At 65.4% G+C, this 20,338-nt stretch overlaps 1 protein-coding gene across 1 annotated transcript in view; it reads left to right on the plus strand.

Annotated features, from left to right (window-relative positions):
- The window catches only part of GSE1 (Gse1 coiled-coil protein), a 52,141-nt gene that overhangs the window by 11,820 nt on the left and 19,983 nt on the right, over positions 1-20,338 (plus strand). The window contains exons 2-4 of the mRNA XM_044911424.1: positions 4,484-4,702; positions 14,990-15,189; positions 19,983-20,156. Of these exons, the coding sequence (XP_044767359.1) occupies positions 4,484-4,702; positions 14,990-15,189; positions 19,983-20,156 (593 nt within the window). The remainder of the gene's footprint in view (positions 1-4,483; positions 4,703-14,989; positions 15,190-19,982; positions 20,157-20,338) is intronic.

Consider the following 20,338-nt stretch of genomic DNA (forward strand, 5'->3'; position numbering starts at 1 on the left):
TCGTTAATGAAGTGGCTGGCTTGGGATTCTATTTTAAGTGACCTGACAGCAGCAGTAGCTTTCCTGGCTCGCAGCGCCCCTGGAGCCCAGAGATGACACTATGACAGAGTTGCTGGCTTTGGGGGACCCCCAGGAACCCGGAGGGCTGCTGCCAGAGCCCAGGGAGCAGGTGCCACGCTTTGTCTGAGGAGGGGAGGTTACTCAGCGCCAGCAGGAGTGTGACTGTCATCCAGGGGAGGGCGTGGAGGGGGATCTGCCCCCCGAGACCCTGCTCACCAGGCAGGGGCAGGGGCCAGTAGGTGAGGATTTATTTGGGTTTGAGTTCCAGCAGGGGAGGCCCTGGCCTGAGGGGCGCCTCCGGGCCCTCTGTTGGTGTGCCCACTTCATGTTGGTGGGTCTCCATCTCTTTGATGACCACCCCCCCATTTACTTATTTTACTTTACTTATTTATTTGGATTTCCTGTATTGGCGAGAGAGAGCACACATGCACATGAGCAGGGGGAGGGGCAGAGGGAGAGGGAGAAGCAGACTCCCTGCTGAGCAGGGAGCCCAGCATGGGGCTCGATCCCAGGACCCCGGGAGCATGAACTGAGCCGAAGGCAGATGCTTAAACCAACTGAGCCCCCCAGGTGCCCCGATGATCCCCCCTTTTTAAGAACCTGGTTTATTGCAGAGAAGCCACAATATAAGAAGTGAGACCTTTGTTCTTCTTGCTGCCACTTGACGACACCCACCAACACCTTAAGGGGCATGTGATCTTTGGGGTCTGGCCTGGGATTTGTCCTGTGGCTACCGCCTGCCTGTCCCAGCACCTTGGTGCCACCCTGCCCAGCACTGTCAGCTGGCGGTCACAACAGGTCCACCCAGGTCACCAGCTGGCCAGCCTGTCACATGGCCATTGGGCAGTGGCCTCACATCGGCTCCTGGGCCTTGGGGACTGTCACTGGGAGGTGGAATGACCGCACTGTCTACCCTCACTTCCCCACCCCTTGTCCCCTCATCCCCATCTCTTACATCCTTGTGCGGTGTGGGGCAGGATGGGTCTGGATCTGGGCCCTGACCACTTTGGCATAAACAGGATGCAGGTGCTTTGTTGCAGTAATCTCACGCCCTGCTGTTAACCGTCTGTCGGCCCTTGGATCCAAGCCTGGCCTCCCCCATCTGTAAAATGGGCACAGTGACTCCTTTCTCACAGAATTGAGGATTAAAGAGAGATGGCTGGCTCTCTAAGGACTGAGGGAACAGGGAGGGTGTGGTTGACGGTCTCCGATGGCATCGGGGTCGGGGGGCCATGTTGGTCATGGAGTATTTGCAGATGGTCGAACTTTTGGGGCTCCAAGAAGGAAGAGAGATGGGGAGAGAGCTCGAGACGGCAGTCTTGGTCAGTAGAACGCGTGGTGGTATTGTGTCGGTTATCCTAAGCTGCGTAACGAACTCTCCCAGACTTAACATTCAGGGATGCGGGGCGGCTCAGAGGCTCCAAGAAGGCTGTGATTCAGCTGGCAGCCGGGGCTGTGGTCTCATCCGAAGGCCCATCAGGGCGGGGGCGGAGGAACGCGGCTTTTGTCAGGAGGCGGCAGGAAACTTGGGACACTGCGGGCAGCCTGAGCACGCTCCACTCAAGTGACGCAGGAGAGCGGCCACGATGGTCTCTTCTTGGAAGTCACACGCCACCACTTCCACCATACTCTGTTGGTCAGAAGTGAGTCCGGCAAGAGAATTAGTCTCCACCCCTTGAAGGGATGAGCAACAAAGACTTTGTGGATGTCTTTTTCAGACACTTGGGCGACACGTGTTTTAGCCGTGTGCGCGTGCATGTTTATCCCTTCTGGTCGAGCGTCCCGTTGAGGCCTTGGAGCGGGCAGGTGGTGTAAGGTGTGCAGGGAGGCCGTGTGGGGCCGGGAGACAGGGTTCGAGTCCTGGGCGTGCTGCCTGACTGTGGCCTTGCGCCATCCGTACAAACAGGACTGTGAACAGCTGCTGGCCTCTCCTACGCCCGTCTGGGGGCATCTTGGGAGGTGACCCAGCCATGCCTAACTGATGTCCCCTGCGGGAGAGAGCCCAGGGTCCCTCCTCACACACCTTGTCTCCCAGCAGCTCTGCGTAGCCACACCTTCCCCTGAGTGTTTGGCCAGGACCAGCGGGGGCCTTATCCCCACAAGGCCTCCATTTTACCGTGTAGCATCTCTAAGTGCTGTCTCTCCTTCCAGAACAGCCATCAGCTCCCACGTGTGACCCGTCCTCAGCCGCCGCCCGCTCAGGCACGCGGAACTGTGCTCTGCCCGCGGCGTGCACGCCGGGCTGTGCAGTCCCCGGCCTGGGGAGGGGACCGTGGGGGGCACCCTAAACAGCACGTGGGCTTCTGACGCCACATCACCTGGTCCCCCAGGTGGGGCAGGCAGCACAATTCTGGAAGCGTGTGTCCTGGTTTGCGGAGGCTGACCTGTGAGGCCACGGCCGGGCCCCTTGCTCATCCGGACCTGTGTTTCTGCCCCTCCATAGGCTGGTGGACTGTTTAATAAATGGCCCCTGGTGTGCACTGGGCACGCTCTAAAGTCCCTCTTGTTAGTTCCTTGAAGTCTGTCTAGATGAACCTACAAGGTAGACTTTGTCCTTATTGCATTTTACAGACGAGGAGACAGGCCCAGAGAGGCAAAGGGACTTGCCTGAGGTCATACAGCTTTGAGGCTCCAGAACGGGATTCATTCCCCAGGTACCTGGCAGCCAAGTGAATGCTAAGCTTGACCTTCGGGCCCCGACTTCCTCACTCCATGACCTTGGCCTCCTGCCCCCTCTGTCCACGCTGTCCACTGGAGGAGGAAAAGGTGCTGGTGGTAGCCTGGGGCCACACTCCCAGAGCGTAACATCCATCGTCCTCAGTGGTCCTCCAGGAGCCAGCTGGGTGCTGAGTTGGCCAAGAATGACCCGGGCCTGAGACCTGTGTTTTTTGGCAATCAGGCTTCTGGGGAAGGAACCCTCACACCCCGCTGGATTCTTGGGTTTCTCTACTGGGATTCACCCCCCCACCCCCGCTATTCCAGGAAGAGGAGGACGTGCGGGTCAGCCGGGGGTTGACGCTGCCCCGCAGCTGGGAGGCCGGCAGGCTGGCTGTGGGCACCGGAGCCCTTGTGGGGGTCCTTTGTTCCCACACACAAGCCCTCAATATTGTCTTGGATGCGCCAGCCTGAGCCCCCAAGGATAGCTCTTCCTGCCCCACCTGGCGCTCTTGGACTCGGGCTTTAGGACGTGTGTCCGGGCCCGCTGCCTCTCCCAGCTAGTTCTGGGGGCAGCAGGTGGGCACCTACCCCTGCCTCACCCCCCTGTGGGGATCCCCCTCTTCTCACCTGGCCGCCTTCCAGCCTGCTGGCCCACAGGGTTGGACACGGAAGCAGGTTCCAGGTAGACTCCTTTAGACTCAGTCAGAACCCGGTGGAGGTGAGGTGGGCTCTGGAGGCCACGAAGAGCCTCTTGGGGTGTGGACCGCAGCCTGGGGGGGGTCCCTTGCCACCACCCTGTAAGAAGCGCATGTTTCTCGCACTGTTGTGTTCTTGAGCGTTCTAGGATTGTGTTCCTCCACTTGCGACTCCCAAGGACCCTTCGCTGGATGCCTGCCCCTCCCAGGTGTCCGTCTGGGGGTTTGGAAGTCAATTCGCTTCTCCCTGCACACGACCTGTGGCCCCTGCCAGCCACAAGGCCATCGGGCTTGATTTACACCCCTGGAACGCGCCCACGGTGAGGGGGCGGGGAGCGGGGCCCAGGCCAGGCAGGTGGCCCCGAGAGGGCAGGGAATGGTCATGGAAAACTTATTTATGGCACCGCTTCCTTGGCCGCCTGAGATGGAGCTGGGCCTTTATTGATTGGGCAATCGGGAGGCAGGTTCAGCCTCCTCGTTGACACTTGGACGGGACGTGAGAGGCCGGGGGCCTGTGGGAAGGTGACTGTTTGCCCACTGACGGTGGGTCAGACTACAGTTGTGTGTCTTTGGTCTGCAGGCAGGGCGTGCGGGGCGGCCGCGTTCTCTCCCCCACGGCGCACGCAACGGCCGACGGGGCTGTTCTCCGAGGCACCTGCATCGCTGGGGACCTGCCAGCATCCCGGGTGGCCTGCCTGGGGTCAGACCCCGAGTCTGTGTTTTCTCTAGAACGGGGGCAGGTGCAGCGCCTCCCTGTCCCTCCCGCACGCGGGAGCAGGTGCTCTGGGATCCTGCTGGGGTGAGCCGTCTGGCGTCTGCAGTCACGGGGTGCTGGGTGCACCTGAGGCTGTGACTGTGGGTCCATGGGGGTGGGGGCGCCGCGGCCCCGCTCTCTCTGGCGCTGGCCCTCTTCCGCCTTGCCTGTCCTGCGAGCCGCCCTCATCTGCTCCCGCTCCCTGTCCCTGCATGCTGCTCGCTGGCGCCGGGACCCCGCGCCCCGCGGACCCCCGCTCTGGTGCTGGGCCCTCCTGCTCTCTGGGTGACCTCTGGTTCTTCTTTTCCTGTTTCAGGCATGAGCCATGAGCCCAAGTCCCCTTCACTAGGGATGCTTTCCACCGCGACCAGGACCACCGCCACCGTCAACCCCCTCACCCCCTCGCCGCTCAATGGCGCCCTGGTGCCCAGCGGCAGCCCTGCCACCAGCAATGCGCTGTCGGCCCAGGCCGCGCCGTCCTCCAGCTTTGCCGCCGCGCTGCGCAAGCTCGCCAAACAGGCGGAGGAGCCCAGAGGTAAGAGGCGCGCCCGCCAGGCTGCAGCCCGCGGGGGGAGCGCAGCCCCCTCCTCCCGAGCAGGAGCTGGAGCCGCCCCGGGGTGGGCTCCCGGCCACTCCGCTGTCCCTCGCGCTGCCTCGTTCTGGGGGGTGGGCGGCGCCGTCCCGACTGCAGGCCCTCCCGGCCCCCCGGCCGGCCGGCGAGCCCACCCCGCCCTGGCACCTCTGCTTTTTGCTTCTGCCTCTCTGCCGCCTCTGTCCGGCCTTGTCTCCAGGGGCCACCGCGGGGGTGGCTACAGTCTCTAGAAACCCGCTTGGGCTCAGAGTGGGGGTCTCTGGGACCGCTCCCCCCATGACTGCCTAACTCCCTGAGGCAAGGGTTGCGTGCCGGCGTGGATGGGTGTCCCCCAGATCGGAGCCCTGGCTTCTGGGGTCACTTGGGCAGTGACGTGCTGTGTGGCTCTGGGCAAACGCTGACCCTCTCTGAGCTTTGATCTTTCTTCGGAGGCTCCCTGGGCCTCCGGCTTCAGGCCCTTCTGGGGACCACCATCCAGTTGCCCATGTTAGTCTGGGTCATGGGCTGCTGGTTGGACAAGAGGGTAGGAGGCAGTTTGTGGCTGGGGCCACCGGGAGTCCTGGGCCGGTCTCTGGACTTGCTGGTCGGATGTGGGGCTGCCCTCTAGGCAGAGGAAGCAGGGACCTGGGTGCCTCTGCCCGCCATCTGTCTTGCCCCAGAGGTCTAGGGCTTGCGTCCCAGGGCCCTGTGCGGGGAGGACATGTGTGTCTGTGTACAGAAGCTCCGCAGCTCGGCAGGAGGGACATTTGCCCTGACCTGGGGTGGCTGGGGGTCTTTGGAGTTCTGCATCTCCCCTCTTCCCGGTTGTTGGGCAGTGAGCTCGGGATTGACTGGGTGGGCCGCGGCCTGGGAGGGCAGACCGCTGGGGCCTGGTTTTGTGTCCGCCTGGGCAGAGCATGATTGCTGGCAGACCCGCACACTCCTCACCCTCCACGCCCACCAGGGCGCACTGCCTGGCCACGTCCGAGCGCGCCCGGCCAGTATCGGGAGGCCCTGCTGTCCCGGGCCACGGCGTGCCACGCAGCTGGGGAGCAGGTGGCCCCACAGAAGGCAGCGAGCTCCCCACCCGGGCCCAAGGGGGCCCGCACACCAGCTGTCGTGGGGGTGCGCACACAGCGGGGACGGGGTGGCTGAGACTCGGCGGCCCCCTCAGGTGACGGGACGCCCCCGTGGCAGAATTTGCCCGCCAGCTCCTTGTTCTGGCTGTGTCCTTTCTCAACCTTCGGGAGGCAGTGTCGGCACGTGGGAAAAGTCGCCGCCAACTGTCCCTCCACCTCAGGGGGCACGTCCTGGGGTGACAGCTCACCGCTGCAGAGCACGTGACCGTGCAAGGGCCCTTCTCCTTGCAGAGGCAGGCAGGGGAGGTCTGCAGACGGGGGCTCACGCCAGGGCCGTGGGCCCAGGGCACGAGCCTGTCTCGATGGTGGTGTCTGTTCTCCGCTGCCGCCGGCTGGTCTTGGCGTCCGGCTGAAGGACGGGCCAGCAGGCAGCCCACATGCCAGAGGCTTCCGGGCCTCAGTGGCCGGGAACAGAGTGTGTTGCTGGCAGAGGCCGGGCCCGGTGGCCGTAGGGCCCTGTTCCTCGTGGCTCTGGCCCGGCTGTTCTGTGTGCTCGCCGTCCTGGGAGGAGTGCCTCCTCGGTGGGGGGCCGGGAGAGGGAAGACCAGCCCCAGCCACGCTGCCCGGCGCCCTCACTGTCGTGGGAGCATGGCATCTGCAGCTGGCTGACCGGTCACCCCGTCCTTCAGATGGGAGGGCCGAGGTTTGGGAGCAGCGTTTGAACCCGGGATGCCCCCCACTCAGGTTCCGCTGTGTGTGCACCTCGGCTCTCGACACCCTGTGTCTTGAGAACGGTAGGCTTTCCGGCGGCCCCAAGCCAGGTTCTGAGAGTTTGAAGCCTTGAAGCCGAGGCCGTGAGCTCCGTGTTCCATTCTTGATCGGCTCCACCCCCCGTCAGGCCTCAGTTTGAGGAAACGAGGAGGTGCTGTCCCTCTCGGGAGCATCCCTGGGCCGCACCCCGTGCCTGGTCCCCTTTTTCTCACTCAGTCGTCCCAACTGTGACCTTGCTGTCTCCCCCATCAGCAGAAGGGGCTCACAGCCCGGAGTTGCTCAGTGTACAGATGGTGAGTCTGAGGCTCAGAGAGGTCAAGTCATGAGCCCGAGGCACACAGCTCATTAGGACGGCAGCCCTGGGTGGAAGCCCCCTCGCCCCTGGACCCACCTCAGCGGTGCGGGGGGCCGCGGGTGATGGGGGTGTCGGCTTCCGGAAGCCTGGGTGCAGCGGGGGCACGAGGGGAGAGCCAGCAGGCCCCAGTGCTTCTGCCCTGCCTTTCCCCCTGGATCCGCGGGGGGCGGGGGGTGCTTTGCTGGGCTTGGTGGTCGGGGAAGGAGCCGGCTAGTGGTTAAATTACGAAGATTGAGTCAGTGCCGTGAGAGCTCTCTTGTAAAGCAGTAGGGTGCCGTGGTCTTTTGGGTCTTCAGAGTCGTGCGGGCGTGACCCCTAACTCCCAGACCACGGTCGGCTGGGGGTTTGGGGGGGGCACTAAGCGCGTGTGACTGGTGTTCCGGGGCCGTCCCCGCGCGGCACGCTAGGGCTTCGTTCCTTCTCACGGCCGAATGACCTTGTGTCTGGCTGGCACCCCGCACCGGTCACTGGCTGTCTCCGGCTGCGCTCTCTGTCCGCGGGGCTGGGGGACACCACTGAGCCGCGGGCTGGCCGCCATCCCTCGTCCTAGGCAGCGGAGGGGAATTTGGAAGCCGTGGACTCGAGTCCCAAGACCCCACAGCCTCCGGCCCCTCCCTGGCCTGTTGCTGACCTTCTCCCCCCTCCCCGGGGCCCCTGTCTCTGTGGGCGCCCCTTGGCCGACTGCCCACAGCCTTGTCCCTCTGGACAGAGAGGTCCTGGGTGGAGCCAGACCTCCACGGGGGTGGTGGGGGAGGCAGGGCTCGTCCTGGCGGCCACATGCAGCCTGGGGCGTCTCGGGCTTACCTCTGACCCCCGCCCCCCTCCCTTGCTGTGATGCGCCCCCTTGTTCTGAGCAGTGGCCCAAGCTGTCCCCTCCACTTCTCGGGTTAATGTCTTCCCTCACGTCGTCGTGTCCCGAGGGTACAGTTGAAACGTTCAGTTCACAGAGGACGTCACCTCCGTGCTGGAGGGTTTGCTCTACCTCTCGAGAAAGGATGAGAACCGCAAAGTCAGCCGTTCGGTAGGGGATTTTCTGTGTCCTGGGGCTCTGAGGTGCCTTTTTGGCAGCCAGACCCCCCCCGGGGGGCCGTGTGGAGTGGCTGTGGGCGCCACGAGGCCTGGACCCGCCTCATCCCCTGGCTCACATCCTTGCTGTGTGACCTGGGCACGTCGCTTTACCTCTCTGGGCTGCTTTCTTAGCTCATCCTCATAGATTTGGATTCAGAGAGAACACACTAGGGCCCGGCACGGCAGCTGCGTGCACCAAATGGGGGCCGCCGTGCCCCCCTCCCCCGCCCCTGACCACTGCGCCGCGAGGGCTGGAGGGGTCTCCCTGGGAGGATCCTAGAAAGGAGAGGGTCTCCGTGGGAAGGGGGTGGACTGGGACTCGTGGACTTGCGATCACCCCCGTGCTGGGGGTCAGCTGCTGGCTCCGTGGCTGCGCTCTGTCTCCGGGTCCCTCCTCTTTACCCCTCGCAGGGAGTGATCGCGCGCACGCGGCACATTCTTCTGGAAGAGGCTTGGGGTCTGACCCCTGGTTGGTCCCAGCTGTACCCGTGAGACCGTCTCTCCATGACAGGCCAGGGCGTGCGCACCTGAGCTGTGGCAGCTCGCGTGGAGCCCCTTGCTGCCGTGGCTGCTGGGCGACCCCCCCCGGTTTCTCTGGCCACAAAAAGGATGTCCTCCTGGGCCACTCGGCCCTCTGTCCCCTCCTGAAGCTGCTCATCCAGCTCCAGCACTGACCTGGCAGCCTCGTCCCTGCCCGTCCGCCCACCAGAGCCTCTTCTGGACAGAGACTGTACGCCCCCCCCACCCCTACATTGGCATTTGAAACCCAATTTTAGCCTTGGAACGAGCCCCAGCCTAGGGACCCCAAGACCCCGCGGACCCTCAGAGCGTCCCAACCTCCTCCAAGGCCTGCCTCGCAGGGCTTGTCGGGGCCTCCAGCTACCCTGTGAGCTCAGAGGTGCTTGTTGAATGACCGAGTGAGGGGGTGAGCCAGGAAATGCCACGCCTGGAGTCTGACAGCCCCTCCATCTGCCCTAGGAGCTGCCCTAGGTGGGCGGGCACCCCCTCCCCAGCGGCCCTGACCCTTCCCCTGAGCTCCCTGCAGAGGGCGAGCCTGGGCGCCCACATCCCTGCCGGCCGGAGCATGACGCTGCAGAGGCCGCTGCCAGGCGCTGGCTCTCACAGGCTGTGGGGCAGTCTGCTCGCCTGGCCTCCACCCTGCAGCAGGCACCTCCCGTGGGGCTGCAGCGCCCTAGTGCTGAGGGCCGGGCGGGGGCCACGGTGCGGACCCCACCCCTAGAACCTGCCGGGAGGGTCCTAACTCTGATGCGTCGTCCCTGCGTGCCTGGCCCCCCTTTTCCGGCTTGCACACCACTCGCCTCCTCGGAGGGCAGGTGTCTCTGGGCAGTCCCTGCTGGGGCCTGGGGGCCCTGGCTGGGCAGAGGGAGCGGGGTGGGCCCCGAAGCCTCTGGGGCCTGTTCAATCCCAGCAAAGTGTGTCAGGCGCATGGTGTTGCCACCCTGGGCCCCGTGGGGTGGCCAACAGCCTCCCCCGAGGGGGCGTCTTCCAAGAGCACCGGCCCCGGGGGCGGGGGCAGCTGGACTTGAATTTCTAACTCTGCAGGTCCAGAGCCCCGAACCCGGGTGCCCCTGCCTGGTTTCCTTCCGCGGCGTCTTGGCTGCCTGACTCATCTTGTCCCTGGCTCTGCAGGCGGGTCTGGTTACGGCCGGGCCACGGGAGCTGCTGGAGCAGAGGTCCTGTGCCTGAGCCCCAGGGAGGGAGGCGGGGACGCGTCCCTCCCTCGCTGGAGGGTGCAGGTGGGACTCTGCCTACCAGTGTTGGCGTCACGCAGCTGGCCTGATGGAGCAGGCTGGGTCTTCCCTGCTGCCTCCTGAAATCTGCCTCTTTCAGAGAAAACAGCCAAACCCAGGAAGGAAAGATCCTGCCTGGCACGCTCCCCGCATGCGTGTGTCCACCGTGCGCTGGCATTTCCCCGTGGGTACCTGCGGCCCCATCCGTCTCCGAGCACAGGTGTGAGCTCGTGGTGGGGGTGGGGGACCTTCTCTGTCCACTGGGCCCTGGGGACTCTGGAGGCAAGGGCCGGAGGGCAGGGGAGGCCAGAGCTGGAGGAGAGCGAGGCCTGGGAGCTGCATGTGCCCCGGACACAGGGAGGTGGCAGGGGGACGGCTGGCTGGGCAGGAAGGGTATGACCAGAACAATGGACCAGGGGGCGATGCTCGGCGCGGCAGGCCTCCCCTGGCTGTGGAGACACGCCACCGACTTGGCCCTGTCCCCTCCCCAAAGCTCCCTCTGCCTCCACGCTCCTCCCCAGCCCCAGTCCCTCTCATAGGCCAGTAATGGGCCCCTGGAACGCGGTTCATAAGACAGACCCACACCTTGTCTTTGCCGATTTGGGTTTACGGGTGGTCACATGGTGGCAAATCGGGCACAGGACCGCGCCAGTGGCCGTGAGGTGGGACAGGGCTCCCCACTGCTCTACGCCAGAAGGCACGTTCCGGGGAGGCCGACCCTGGGACTGTCCGGGGAGTTGTGTCCAGCCGACTGCCAGCCTTCTGGGAGGCTTCCTGCGGGCCCCACGGCCCCTCAGCCTTGCAAGCAGAGGGGGCCGCGCTGATGGCCAGTCTGCTTTCTGGGTCCAAATGGCGTTCGCCCACCAGGCCTGGAGAGGTCGGGGGAGGATGGCGAGGGCAGGGCACCCCGTAACTGTGAGGCAGTGGAGGCTGTCCGTCCTCTGGAATACAGCAGTCTGCTCAGGGACCCTCCGAGGTGGACCTGGGACAGAACAGACTGCAGGAGTGAGCAGAGGGCCCTGGCGAGCAGGTGCACGCAGGGTCCTCAGGGGACCCCGCCCCACCCTGGTTGTGGCCATGGGTTCCAGGTTGCTGCCTGCCCTGGATGAAGCCTGGCAAACCCTCGCTGGGACAGGGGTCCTGCGCTTGGCCCCTCCCACACACAAGTCTGTCCCTGCGGTGCTGCCCCTTCCAGGCCCCCCAAGCTCGGGTGGCCCAGCCCCCGGAGTGGACATCCCAGGAAGACATCCCGAGGGTCCCTTTTTAGGGAGACTGTTCTCTTGTCTCCTCCCTGTCGTCAGGGGTGAGGCCCCAGGGGGACTAGGCTGGCGCAGTGTGCCTGAGAGCTGGCCTCGCCCTGCACGCACTACGGTGCTGGGGTGGGTGGGGGTCCTGCAGCCGGGTGCGGGGGTCCTCACTCCGGAGTCCAGCGGGGGGTACGTCATCGTGGTTGTTGCTTGTGTGTCTGGGAGAGCGGACGGCCGTCGAGAGCTTGCGGTTTTGTTTCCAGGCTACCCACCCCCCGCCGGGACTGGGGTCTCAGCTGTTAATTACATGTGCCCGGGGGCCCCGGGGCCAATCCTCCGAGTCAGACAGCAGAGGGGACGCCGCGTGCCTCCAGTTAATGAGGGCGGGCATAGGTTGGTGCCGCCGCCCGGGAGCGGGGTCGGGGTGGCTGCTCGCTCATTGTGGGTGCGTGGCCAGGGATCGATCGCCTGCTCTGGCCGGCCATTGTCGCCCACCTCCCGGGGGATGAGACTGCTAATTGTCGATGGCCTCCTGGTCCAAGTGCACCTGGGCCCCCCAGCTCCCCCCGCCCCGCCCCTCACCCCCTGGTGATTAGAAATGAGGTTAATCCAGAGAGGCAGCTAATGGCATGAGGCGGAGCCTTTTCAAGGGGAGGAGAGCGGCCTGGGGCGCCTGGTGCTGGCAGGTGCTCCTGCCTGCGAGGCCCCCCAGGGCTGCCGCACCGCGGGGCGCGAGCCTTGTGGGCCCCTGGCCCATCTGCCCAGCGCCTGGAGGCCCAGAGCCCACTTGGCCTTTGACCCCGGCTTTTCCTCCAGGCTCTTGCCGGCCTCTGCCTTGACCACTAGTGCTCTTGACCTGTGTGCGTTTTCCTTGCCTCCTCTTTCGGCTCCAGAGTGTACCTGTCTCTCCCCCACCCCATCCCCGGGCAGAGGGTGGACAGGGCTGCCCAGGTTGTGGGCCTGGCGGCCGAGCACGGGACTGAGCGGGAGACGAGCCGTGAGCGCCAGAGACACAGCAGCCCTCACAGAGCCAAGGGGCTGGGCACGCCAAATGAAATGGGTCTCCGCGTACGAGGGAGGGTAGCCGGCCGTAGAAAGGGGGTCCTGACGCCCACGGCCGCACGCACGCACCGTAAAAGCCACGCTGAGTGAGCAGCAGCAGGGGGGGAAGGTCACATACCGCGGGGTCGTTTATAGGAACCGGCCAGAGTGGGCACATCCTTGGAGACCACAGGGATTGGGGGCTGGGGGCTCGGCCTTCCTTTCTGGGGTGGTGGCGGCCCCTCTGTGAAGGTGCCGGGACCGTTGAGTTGCACGCTGGAGGTGGGCGTTGTGTGGTGCGGGGCCGCAGAGGTTCCGTGGAAATTCTGTTTTAAGGAAAAGATCCCTTATCTAGTGTGTTGTTCTGTTTTTTTGGTTTTTTGGTTTTTTTCTCAAAAACGCAAAGTGGAACTTTTTATCACAATCTAGATAAGCCAGAGAAAAGTGCAACGGATGGCCAGCGTCCAGGGGCAGGGTCTCGGAGTGACCCCGCGCGTCAGGGGCCAGCCGCCTGCTATCACCCCCGCCCCGGCGGCCGCACCGGGCCTTAGCGGGCTGTCTGCGCTCCGGTGGATGCGCTGCCTGCCACCCCCGCAGGGGGGGGCGCTCCAGCCTGAGGATGGGCCCCGTGTGGTCTCGGCTGCCCGCAGGCCGCTTGCCGTGTCTCTGGTGGGCGTCAGCCCCGCGTCGCTGGGTGCCTTCCCCGGAATGGGGCTGCGGCCTTGAAGATGCTGCTGGTCTTGCAAAGTTGCACAGACCTGGGTGACGGTGCAGGACTAAGCACCGAGCTGCCTCTCGGTCAGCCGGTCAGCACGGGCCGCAGTCCACCAGCCCCGAGGGCGGCTCTGCTCGCAGGACTGGCTGGATCCGCCTGTGACAGCCCCCCCCCAAAAGCCGCGGCGGTCATGAAACCAGCTTCAGGTGCAGGACCGGCTGGTCACCGACTTGGCCAGACATAGCTTGTTTCGAAGCCTCAGGCTGTCCCCACTGGGATGGGAAGGTGGCCCCGTTGTGCAGTACTGACCCTCCCCCGGTGGTAATGACCTCTGCCCGGGAGGTTCAGGCCTCACCCAGGGTAGTGGGGAGCAGAGCTGGGCTTGGTCCGGCCAGCGTGGGGTGGCACAATTCTTGGGGTGGGGGCTGTGGTTGCTGCTTCAGCTAGGGAATCGGGGGTCACAGTTCAGGGCCAGCAGCCCTCGGGCAGCTCCGTGAGGGACACCCGGCCTCCGTGGTGGTCTTGATATCGCTGAGCAGAACGTGCTGTTGGGCTGCTCTGGGGCTTGGCCTGTGGGGTCGGGCCTGGGCGTCTCCATGGGGCTGCCTTGCACAGTTGCACACGCGTGTACCAGCCTAGGGAGCTCTGCTGCTCAGGTCAAGGGTCTGTCCTGACGTTGCCGGGGCCTCCACGTCCAGCCACTCTACTTCTGGTGATGCTGCTGAGACCACGCTTGGCTGGTCAGGGCTCCCTGGGGCAGGAAGGATAGATGGCACCGCAGTGACCCCTTGGCAGCTGGGAGGTTCCACCTGGTAATGTGAGTGTGGCCACTGGAGCTGGTGTGGAGACAGGGTGAGGGTCCCTTGGCCCCTGGGAACGAGGCAGGTTTGGAGTGAAATCTGGGAGGATGCCTGCACACCGATGGGATTCTCCTTCCACGAGGGGCTGTCTCTGCTGACCCTGCTTCCTTTTCCCCCCACCCATGTGGGGCTCTTGCCAACAGAAGGTGCCCGTGGGGACCCTTCAGAAGGGTCAGTGTTTTCCCTTTGAGTCCAAGAGCAATACGGGGCGTCTCCAGGCCGCTGCTTGCGATTGTCAGCGGTGGTCTCCTCGTGCAGCTCGGCCAGAGCCCCTGCACCCTGCCCCCGCCCCCCGCCCGTCACCATAGCTGACCGTGTGCCCTGCCTCACGCGTGGCCCCAGCTGCTCTTGTGCTTTCAGGTGACGGGGGGTCCGTCTGGGGTCGGTGGTCTGGGACGGGGGCTTGGGCGGCGTGAGCCAGTATGTGGCCCCACCACGGTGTGGGCACATGCGGGGGTCTCCTTCCCCGAGTGCGGGTGGATGTGTGCGCGCTGTGGGTTTCGCCGGGCCCGGGCTGGGCTCTCGAGGACCCCCAGAGAGTGCTGGACTAGCCCGGGCCAGGCCCGGCCTGCACTGCAGCCAGGACGTGCCTGGGGAGGGTGTGGGGCCACTGGAGACCAGGCGGGTGCCTGCTGGGGGCCGGGACCTGGGGAGCGTGATGACCTCATTGCTGCCTGTTGCGGGGGGAGCAGCCATCGACCTGAGCAGCCGACGAGGGCCTTCTGCGGGGGACCCTGGAGCGCTTTCCTGCCAGCCCGCCCGAAGCCCCGGGTCCCCCACCCCCACCGGCTCTGCCGCCTCCAGCCCGCCTCCAGGGGCACAGCGGGGAGGAGTGACTCTGGGCGCCGAGGTTCTTGGGACGGGGAGACTGAAGTGATCTGGAGCCGGGTAGCGGTCTTGCGGTCTTGGTTGCACGACTCGATGTGCTAGAAACCAGGGACCTTTGTGCTGTAAATGGTGAACTACATCTCAATTTTAAAAACTTAGGAATAGATTGCAGTCGATATCTAAAAAAAAGATGAGCCTCCCGTGGCCGCTTCCCCATGTCCCCGCCCTGCCAGGCCCGTCCAGCACGCCGGCCGCCGGGGCCTCCTGTAACCCCTCCGTCTACAAGCACACACCCCGTTCTGAGCCTGGGGGTCTTGCCCCACCCGCGCTGGGAGCACGTCCGCTCCGCCAGGGCTCCGGGCTCCATCGGTGCGTGGAGGGGTCGCCCTTCCTGCCCGGCCTGCGTGCGCTCCCGGCTCCTTTCCCCCTTGGGTTGGGGCTCGGGGCTCAGGTGAGCTGGGGTGCGGCTGGGGACAGCCAGAGCCCTTGGTGGGTGTGACCCCCGGTCACGCTGCTGTATCTTCCTTCTCCCGCAGGGTCTTCACTGAGCAGCGAGTCGTCCCCCGTGTCCTCGCCTGCCACCAACCACAGCTCCCCGGCCAGCACGCCCAAGCGCGTGCCCATGGGCCCCATCATCGTCCCCCCTGGGGGCCACAGTGTGCCCAGCACGCCCCCCGTGGTGACGATCGCCCCAACCAAGACCGTCAATGGCGTCTGGAGGAGCGAGAGCCGGCAGGTGAGCGCCAGGGCACGGGGGCGGAGGTGGGTGCGGCCGTGGGCACGGGAGGGCGGCGCTTGGGGCCCGAGACCCCACGGCACGCTTGCCTGGAGGATCTGTGTGTTGGAAGAAGATCCGAGGGTGCCGGTCATGCGGCCACAACCAAGCACCAGACCAGGGGCTCACGACAGATGTATCCTTTGTGTGTCTGGCCCCCGCCGTGGGCAGGGCGGCTGTCCCCTGAGGCCCCTCTCCTGGGTGTGTAGACGGCCGCCTTCTCCCCGGATCCTCACCCGGCCCTCCCTCTGTGCGCGTCTGCCTCCTGATCTCCTTTCTTGATGACACTGGTCATGTTGGATCACGGCCGACCTGAATGACCTCTTCACAGGCCCTCCCAGCGTGCTCCCATTTTGAGGACCTGGGGGTCAGTGCCCCGACATGAGAAATTGGGGGGGATGACACTGTTTCATCCATAGCCCTGTGTGAAGCACTTAGAATGGTGTTTGCATGTCCTGGCACTCGGTAAACGGTAGCTGTTGGGATTATCGCTCCAATGAGGATCCAAGTAGGGAAGAGACCAGTGTTTCCTGTTTCCGTCTTAACTTCCAGGGCCGCCCTGCCCCGTACTTGGGGGCTCCCTGGTGTGGCTGCTGCCCTGCGGAAGGCCCTAGGAGCCTTTCCTCATCCCCGCCCCGGCTGACCCCCCTCCCCAGCACACCCGGGACTCCCGGTGTGGGGGTGGGCAGGTGGGGAACCACTGTGGGTACCCAGCAGGGGGATGAACACTGGCCGGGTTTCTCTCCTGGGTTTTTCTGCCTAGTTCCCAGGGGGGTGGCAGTATTCGGAAATACTAATTATTAGACCACAAGAAAAGTGGAAGTGGAGAGGCAGGTGGGCACCAGGGCCACACACACCCCCACCACACACACCCCCACCACACACACACCCACCCACCACACACTCACCCCCATCATCTTGGAGGATCTGTCTTTGCCCTGGGGGATGGGGGTAGACAGCCTATGTCTCTGTCCACAGAGGGGGTAGCCATCGGGCAGGCCCTGACCCAGGGTGAGCATCCACAAGGACCCCAGCTGGGATCCCTGAATTCCTAGCAACACCTGTAGGCTGGGACCCTCCTGGATGTGGCCCTGCGTGCATCTCGAAGCTGCCGTCTCGGCCCTTGGCTCTGCCCCGTGTGTGGTTTAGGGGTGGGAGAGCCCGGGTAGGGCCTGGTGGGCAGATTCCAGCCAGAGGGGTTTGGAGACACCTGAGCTAGCCCTGGTTTAAGGGATGATGAAGGGTCTTCACCGGGATCTCCTGCCTCCAGGGGGGCTCGCTGCTTCTGGCGATCCGCCTTGACCTTAGGACCCCGGGGGCTGGCGGGGGTGTTCCTGGGTCCTGCCTGCCGTGTCCCTGGCTCAGCCCTGACTGGTGATACCCACCAGGGCCTGCCCTGTCCCCTTTGCCGTGCCCCAGAGGGGCTTCCGTCCCCCCTTATTGGCCGAGACTAGGGTGCCTCCCATGTATTCCCCTCCACGAGCGCCTGCGCCATGGGACTCCTCCAACGGTCTCCTCCGAGGGTCCTGCCTGCCTCGGAAACATTTAGTCACCCCAGAGAAAGGGCCGTGATAGATCTGCTCCCGCCGTTTACCACTGCGGCGCTTAATGAAACACTAATACCACCAGGGAGGGCGGCGGGATGGGAACTGGATTAGCAGATGATGTATGGCTCATCAGCTCCACACAAAGGCTCAGTGGAGAATGTAATCCTTCTGGGGAGCGGAGCCAGCAAGAGGCGTGAAGGCGGGGAGGGGGTGGGGGGGGCGCCTCCTGCCAGGTGGGGTGTCGTGGGGGCGGGGCTGTGGGCCCTGTCCGTCTCCGGGGTCGCCAGGGTCCTGTTTCCCAGGTAGTGGGAGCTGCAAAGGACAGCTGAAATGAAAAATGGTTTATTTTCAAGCTAACAGGGCATGTCCTGCCTGCCTGACTGGAACCCTCTCTCTGATCACCAGAGAATGACGGATTTCCCTCCCTCCCGTCCCCCCCCTCGTCCTCCCTTCATCGGTACAGCTGTGCCTGCAGCCGCCGCTCAGAAATAAAAGCTGCCCCCAGATGCTCCTTGCCACGCGCCTGTCTGCCAGGACGGCGGTGGGAGCCCCGCACACTCTTGGGGTGCCCCCGGGGTGGCCTGGCCCCACTTGGGGGCTGCTGCCTGGGCCCGCCCCAGCCCCTCCCCACCCGGGCAGCCTCTCAGTGCCCCAGGAGGGCCGACCTCGTTCCCAGGTGCCTGTCACCAGCTTGGCGGGGCTCCAGCCAGACGGAAGGCGCGGGGTCCGGCCTGCCGAACCCCCCGCCCGCCCGCCCGCCCGCCCGTCCCCCAGGCTCTCCAGCGCCTTGTTTGTCCGCTGCCGGCGGGAAGGTGCCATCTGGCCCAGCCGCCTTCAAGCTGGGCTTTGTCCCGCTGAGGGGACAAGGGGTTTCTGGGGACGGTGCACTCGGGCCCCCCCGCGTGGCAGGCTTGGCTCTGCTGTGGGATTCGTACACAGTGCCTGGAGCTTCTCCCCAGATGTGGTCCTTGGGGCGAGGACTTCCTCTGAGGGTTCTGCCGTCCAGCCCCTTGGCTACCGTCGCTGTCCCGCTCGGGCAGCTGGGGAGCCTCCCTATGCAGAGGCCGTGCCCTGTTCAGTCCGTCCCGGGCCGCAGGCACGGCGCCGGCTCCATCCCACGGCGGCCCCACGAGGAGCGGAGCGCGGCAGCCGGGTGGCGTGGGGCACGCGTGCCACGTGGTAGGCGTGTGGGAGGACCCAGCAAGCCCTGACCTGCAAACGGCCCCTGTGACGTTCGCGCGGGCAGGCCACGTGCTGGTCCTCCACCCTGCTTCCCCTTGATGTCCGTGCATCTGTCCCCGTCACACTAGGCGCCGGGGCTGTGCCCACACTAGGCATCTGCGGGACCTGAGGCCAGGCGTGGGCCCCTGTAGAGAAGTCTCTGGAACAGTGGGAGGTGGGAGTTCTGGGCGGCTCGCTCTGACCCAGGCTGTTGGTGCGCGCGTCCCCGCGATACTGCCACGTGGACGCCCCTGCAGGGCAGGGCAGAGCAGGGTTCGGGACCCGCGAGGACCCCGCCGTGAGCAGAGGGGCGTGCGAGCGTGCCGGCGGGAACAGATGTTGCCGCTCATTAAAAATTCCAGCCAGCGGCCTGTCTCCTTCAATTAATTATCACGGATGTGTCTTCTGGAAGGCCGGGGCGGGCACAGCGGCGGCCTGGCACTGGCCGGGCCCTCCTCAGCTGCTCCCACGGCCCACCCCGCCCTGGTGCTGGGGGGCTGGGGGGGTCGGAGGGCGCAGCACGTCTGCTCCTCCCCTCCCCTACCTGCGCCAGAGAGCCTTGGACGTGGCCGAGCCAGGAACACCTGGTGGAGGAGTAGGGAGCAGGCCATCTTCTCCGGGGACGGGGCTCAGCCACCACACGTCCGGTGGGTCCCCCCCCTTGTTTTCAAGGTGTGCTTGGTGTTTTGCGACACAGTGGAAACACCACGGATTTGGGGTGGACAGGCCGAGTTTGACCCCCCCCATGACTGCCGCCTGCTTTTTTGCGGCCCTGGTTTGCTGTCTGCTTATCAGGAGCGGCCAGACCGGATGCCGGAGCGGGGTTGGGGGACATGGCAGTCCAGGCAGGTGAAGGACAGGAGGAAGGGCCTGGTCGAGAAGCTCATGGGGCTTGGGGGAGCCCGTGGCCATGCCTCAGGAGCCCCGTGGCTGAGGTCAGGCCTGGGCTGGTGTGACCTCGCTTAGGCTGAGAAGGGCTGTCAGGATAGTGGAGGGCCCCCCCACCCCCAGGCTGGCGCCTGCTCCAGAATCCAGAAGATTCTGAATAGACGTCAGGAGCCCCCGACTGCTATTGACGCGCTCGGGGTCTTGCTGTTCAGCTCCCTTTAGCCACGTGAATGACCAGAGGGGTCGCGGCTGTGGGTGGTGTGTGTTCCCGGGGCAGACACTCCTCCGGGCCCTCCGTGTGGCCAGCCGTGGCGGGCTCTGCCCTCGGTCTCAGTCGGGGCTCCTCCTCCACCTCCCTGCCTTGAGCAAGCCTCTTCTCTAGTCTCCCAGGGTCGGCGGGGCCCCCACCCACCACCAGTGTGTGCAAAGGTGTCCACAGACAGGTCCGACCAGTCGGGGTACCCCAGCTGCCTGCTGTGGCTGGTGCCGGGAGCACCCCAGGGGGTCGGCAGCGGGGTTAGCCTGGCGCCTTCTGCCCAGGGGCAGCGCCAGCTTCTCGCCTGCAACTCTGTGGGCACCAGGGGGCTGAGGGATCTGTGATGCGCCCTGGCAGCTGTCGGCCCAGCTGATGCTTCAGCCCCTGGGGGTTGCCAGTGCGTGCTTGGTGATCCGCAGGCGGGGGGCCCCGGCTGGCTCTGTTTTTCCCTGCTGTGGAGCGGAGCTCACTTCCCGCGGGTGCTGGAACAGCACCATCTAACCCCCCGAGTTTGGTTTGGAGCCGGCGGGGCCCTGTGCGAAGGGCACGCTGGGAGGGCTTGGGTGTTGGTGCGAGGTGGGGGCCCCTGCTCTGTGCCCTGTCCTCTCACGAGCACTTGGTTTTGTGGCCCCAGCAATGAGATGGGTTTCAGTCCAGCCCTCCTGCCGTGAGAAGCCGTGTCCTCCCGGAGGGGGGGCTGCCCCCTGTGTGCCCCCTGCGTGCCCCACAGGATGGGGTAGAAACTGTTAAGGAAAGCACACCAGACGCGAGCCTCTCTGAGTCTGGAGGAGGCCCCCGCCCCGCACCCCGGTCCTGACCCGGTGCTCTCTGCCCTCCAGCAGGACACTGGCTCTCGGGGCGGCAGCGGTGGTCGGGAGCGCCTCATCGTGGAGCCCCCGCTGCCCCAGGAGAAGGCGGGGGGCCCAGCCATCCCCTCCCACCTGCTCAGCACCCCCTACCCTTTCGGCATCTCCCCCAGTTCTGTGGTGCAGGCCTCGCGCTTCCCCCCCCTCAGGTAAGTTTGCAAGGGGGGGGGGGGCACGTGTGCTTGGGGTCTGGATCCCGGAGGCTCTGGCGGTGGTGCCCGGCCGTGGGTCTGCACCAGCTGAGGCGGAGAGCCGCCAGATGGTGGCTGAGCCCCAGGCCCGCGGCCCCGTCTGTGCCTGCTCTCCATTTCCATGCTCACGTGACGGCTGGC

The sequence above is a fragment of the Neomonachus schauinslandi genome, chromosome 16, assembly GCF_002201575.2.
Source record: "Neomonachus schauinslandi chromosome 16, ASM220157v2, whole genome shotgun sequence".
Taxonomy (NCBI): domain Eukaryota; kingdom Metazoa; phylum Chordata; class Mammalia; order Carnivora; family Phocidae; genus Neomonachus; species Neomonachus schauinslandi.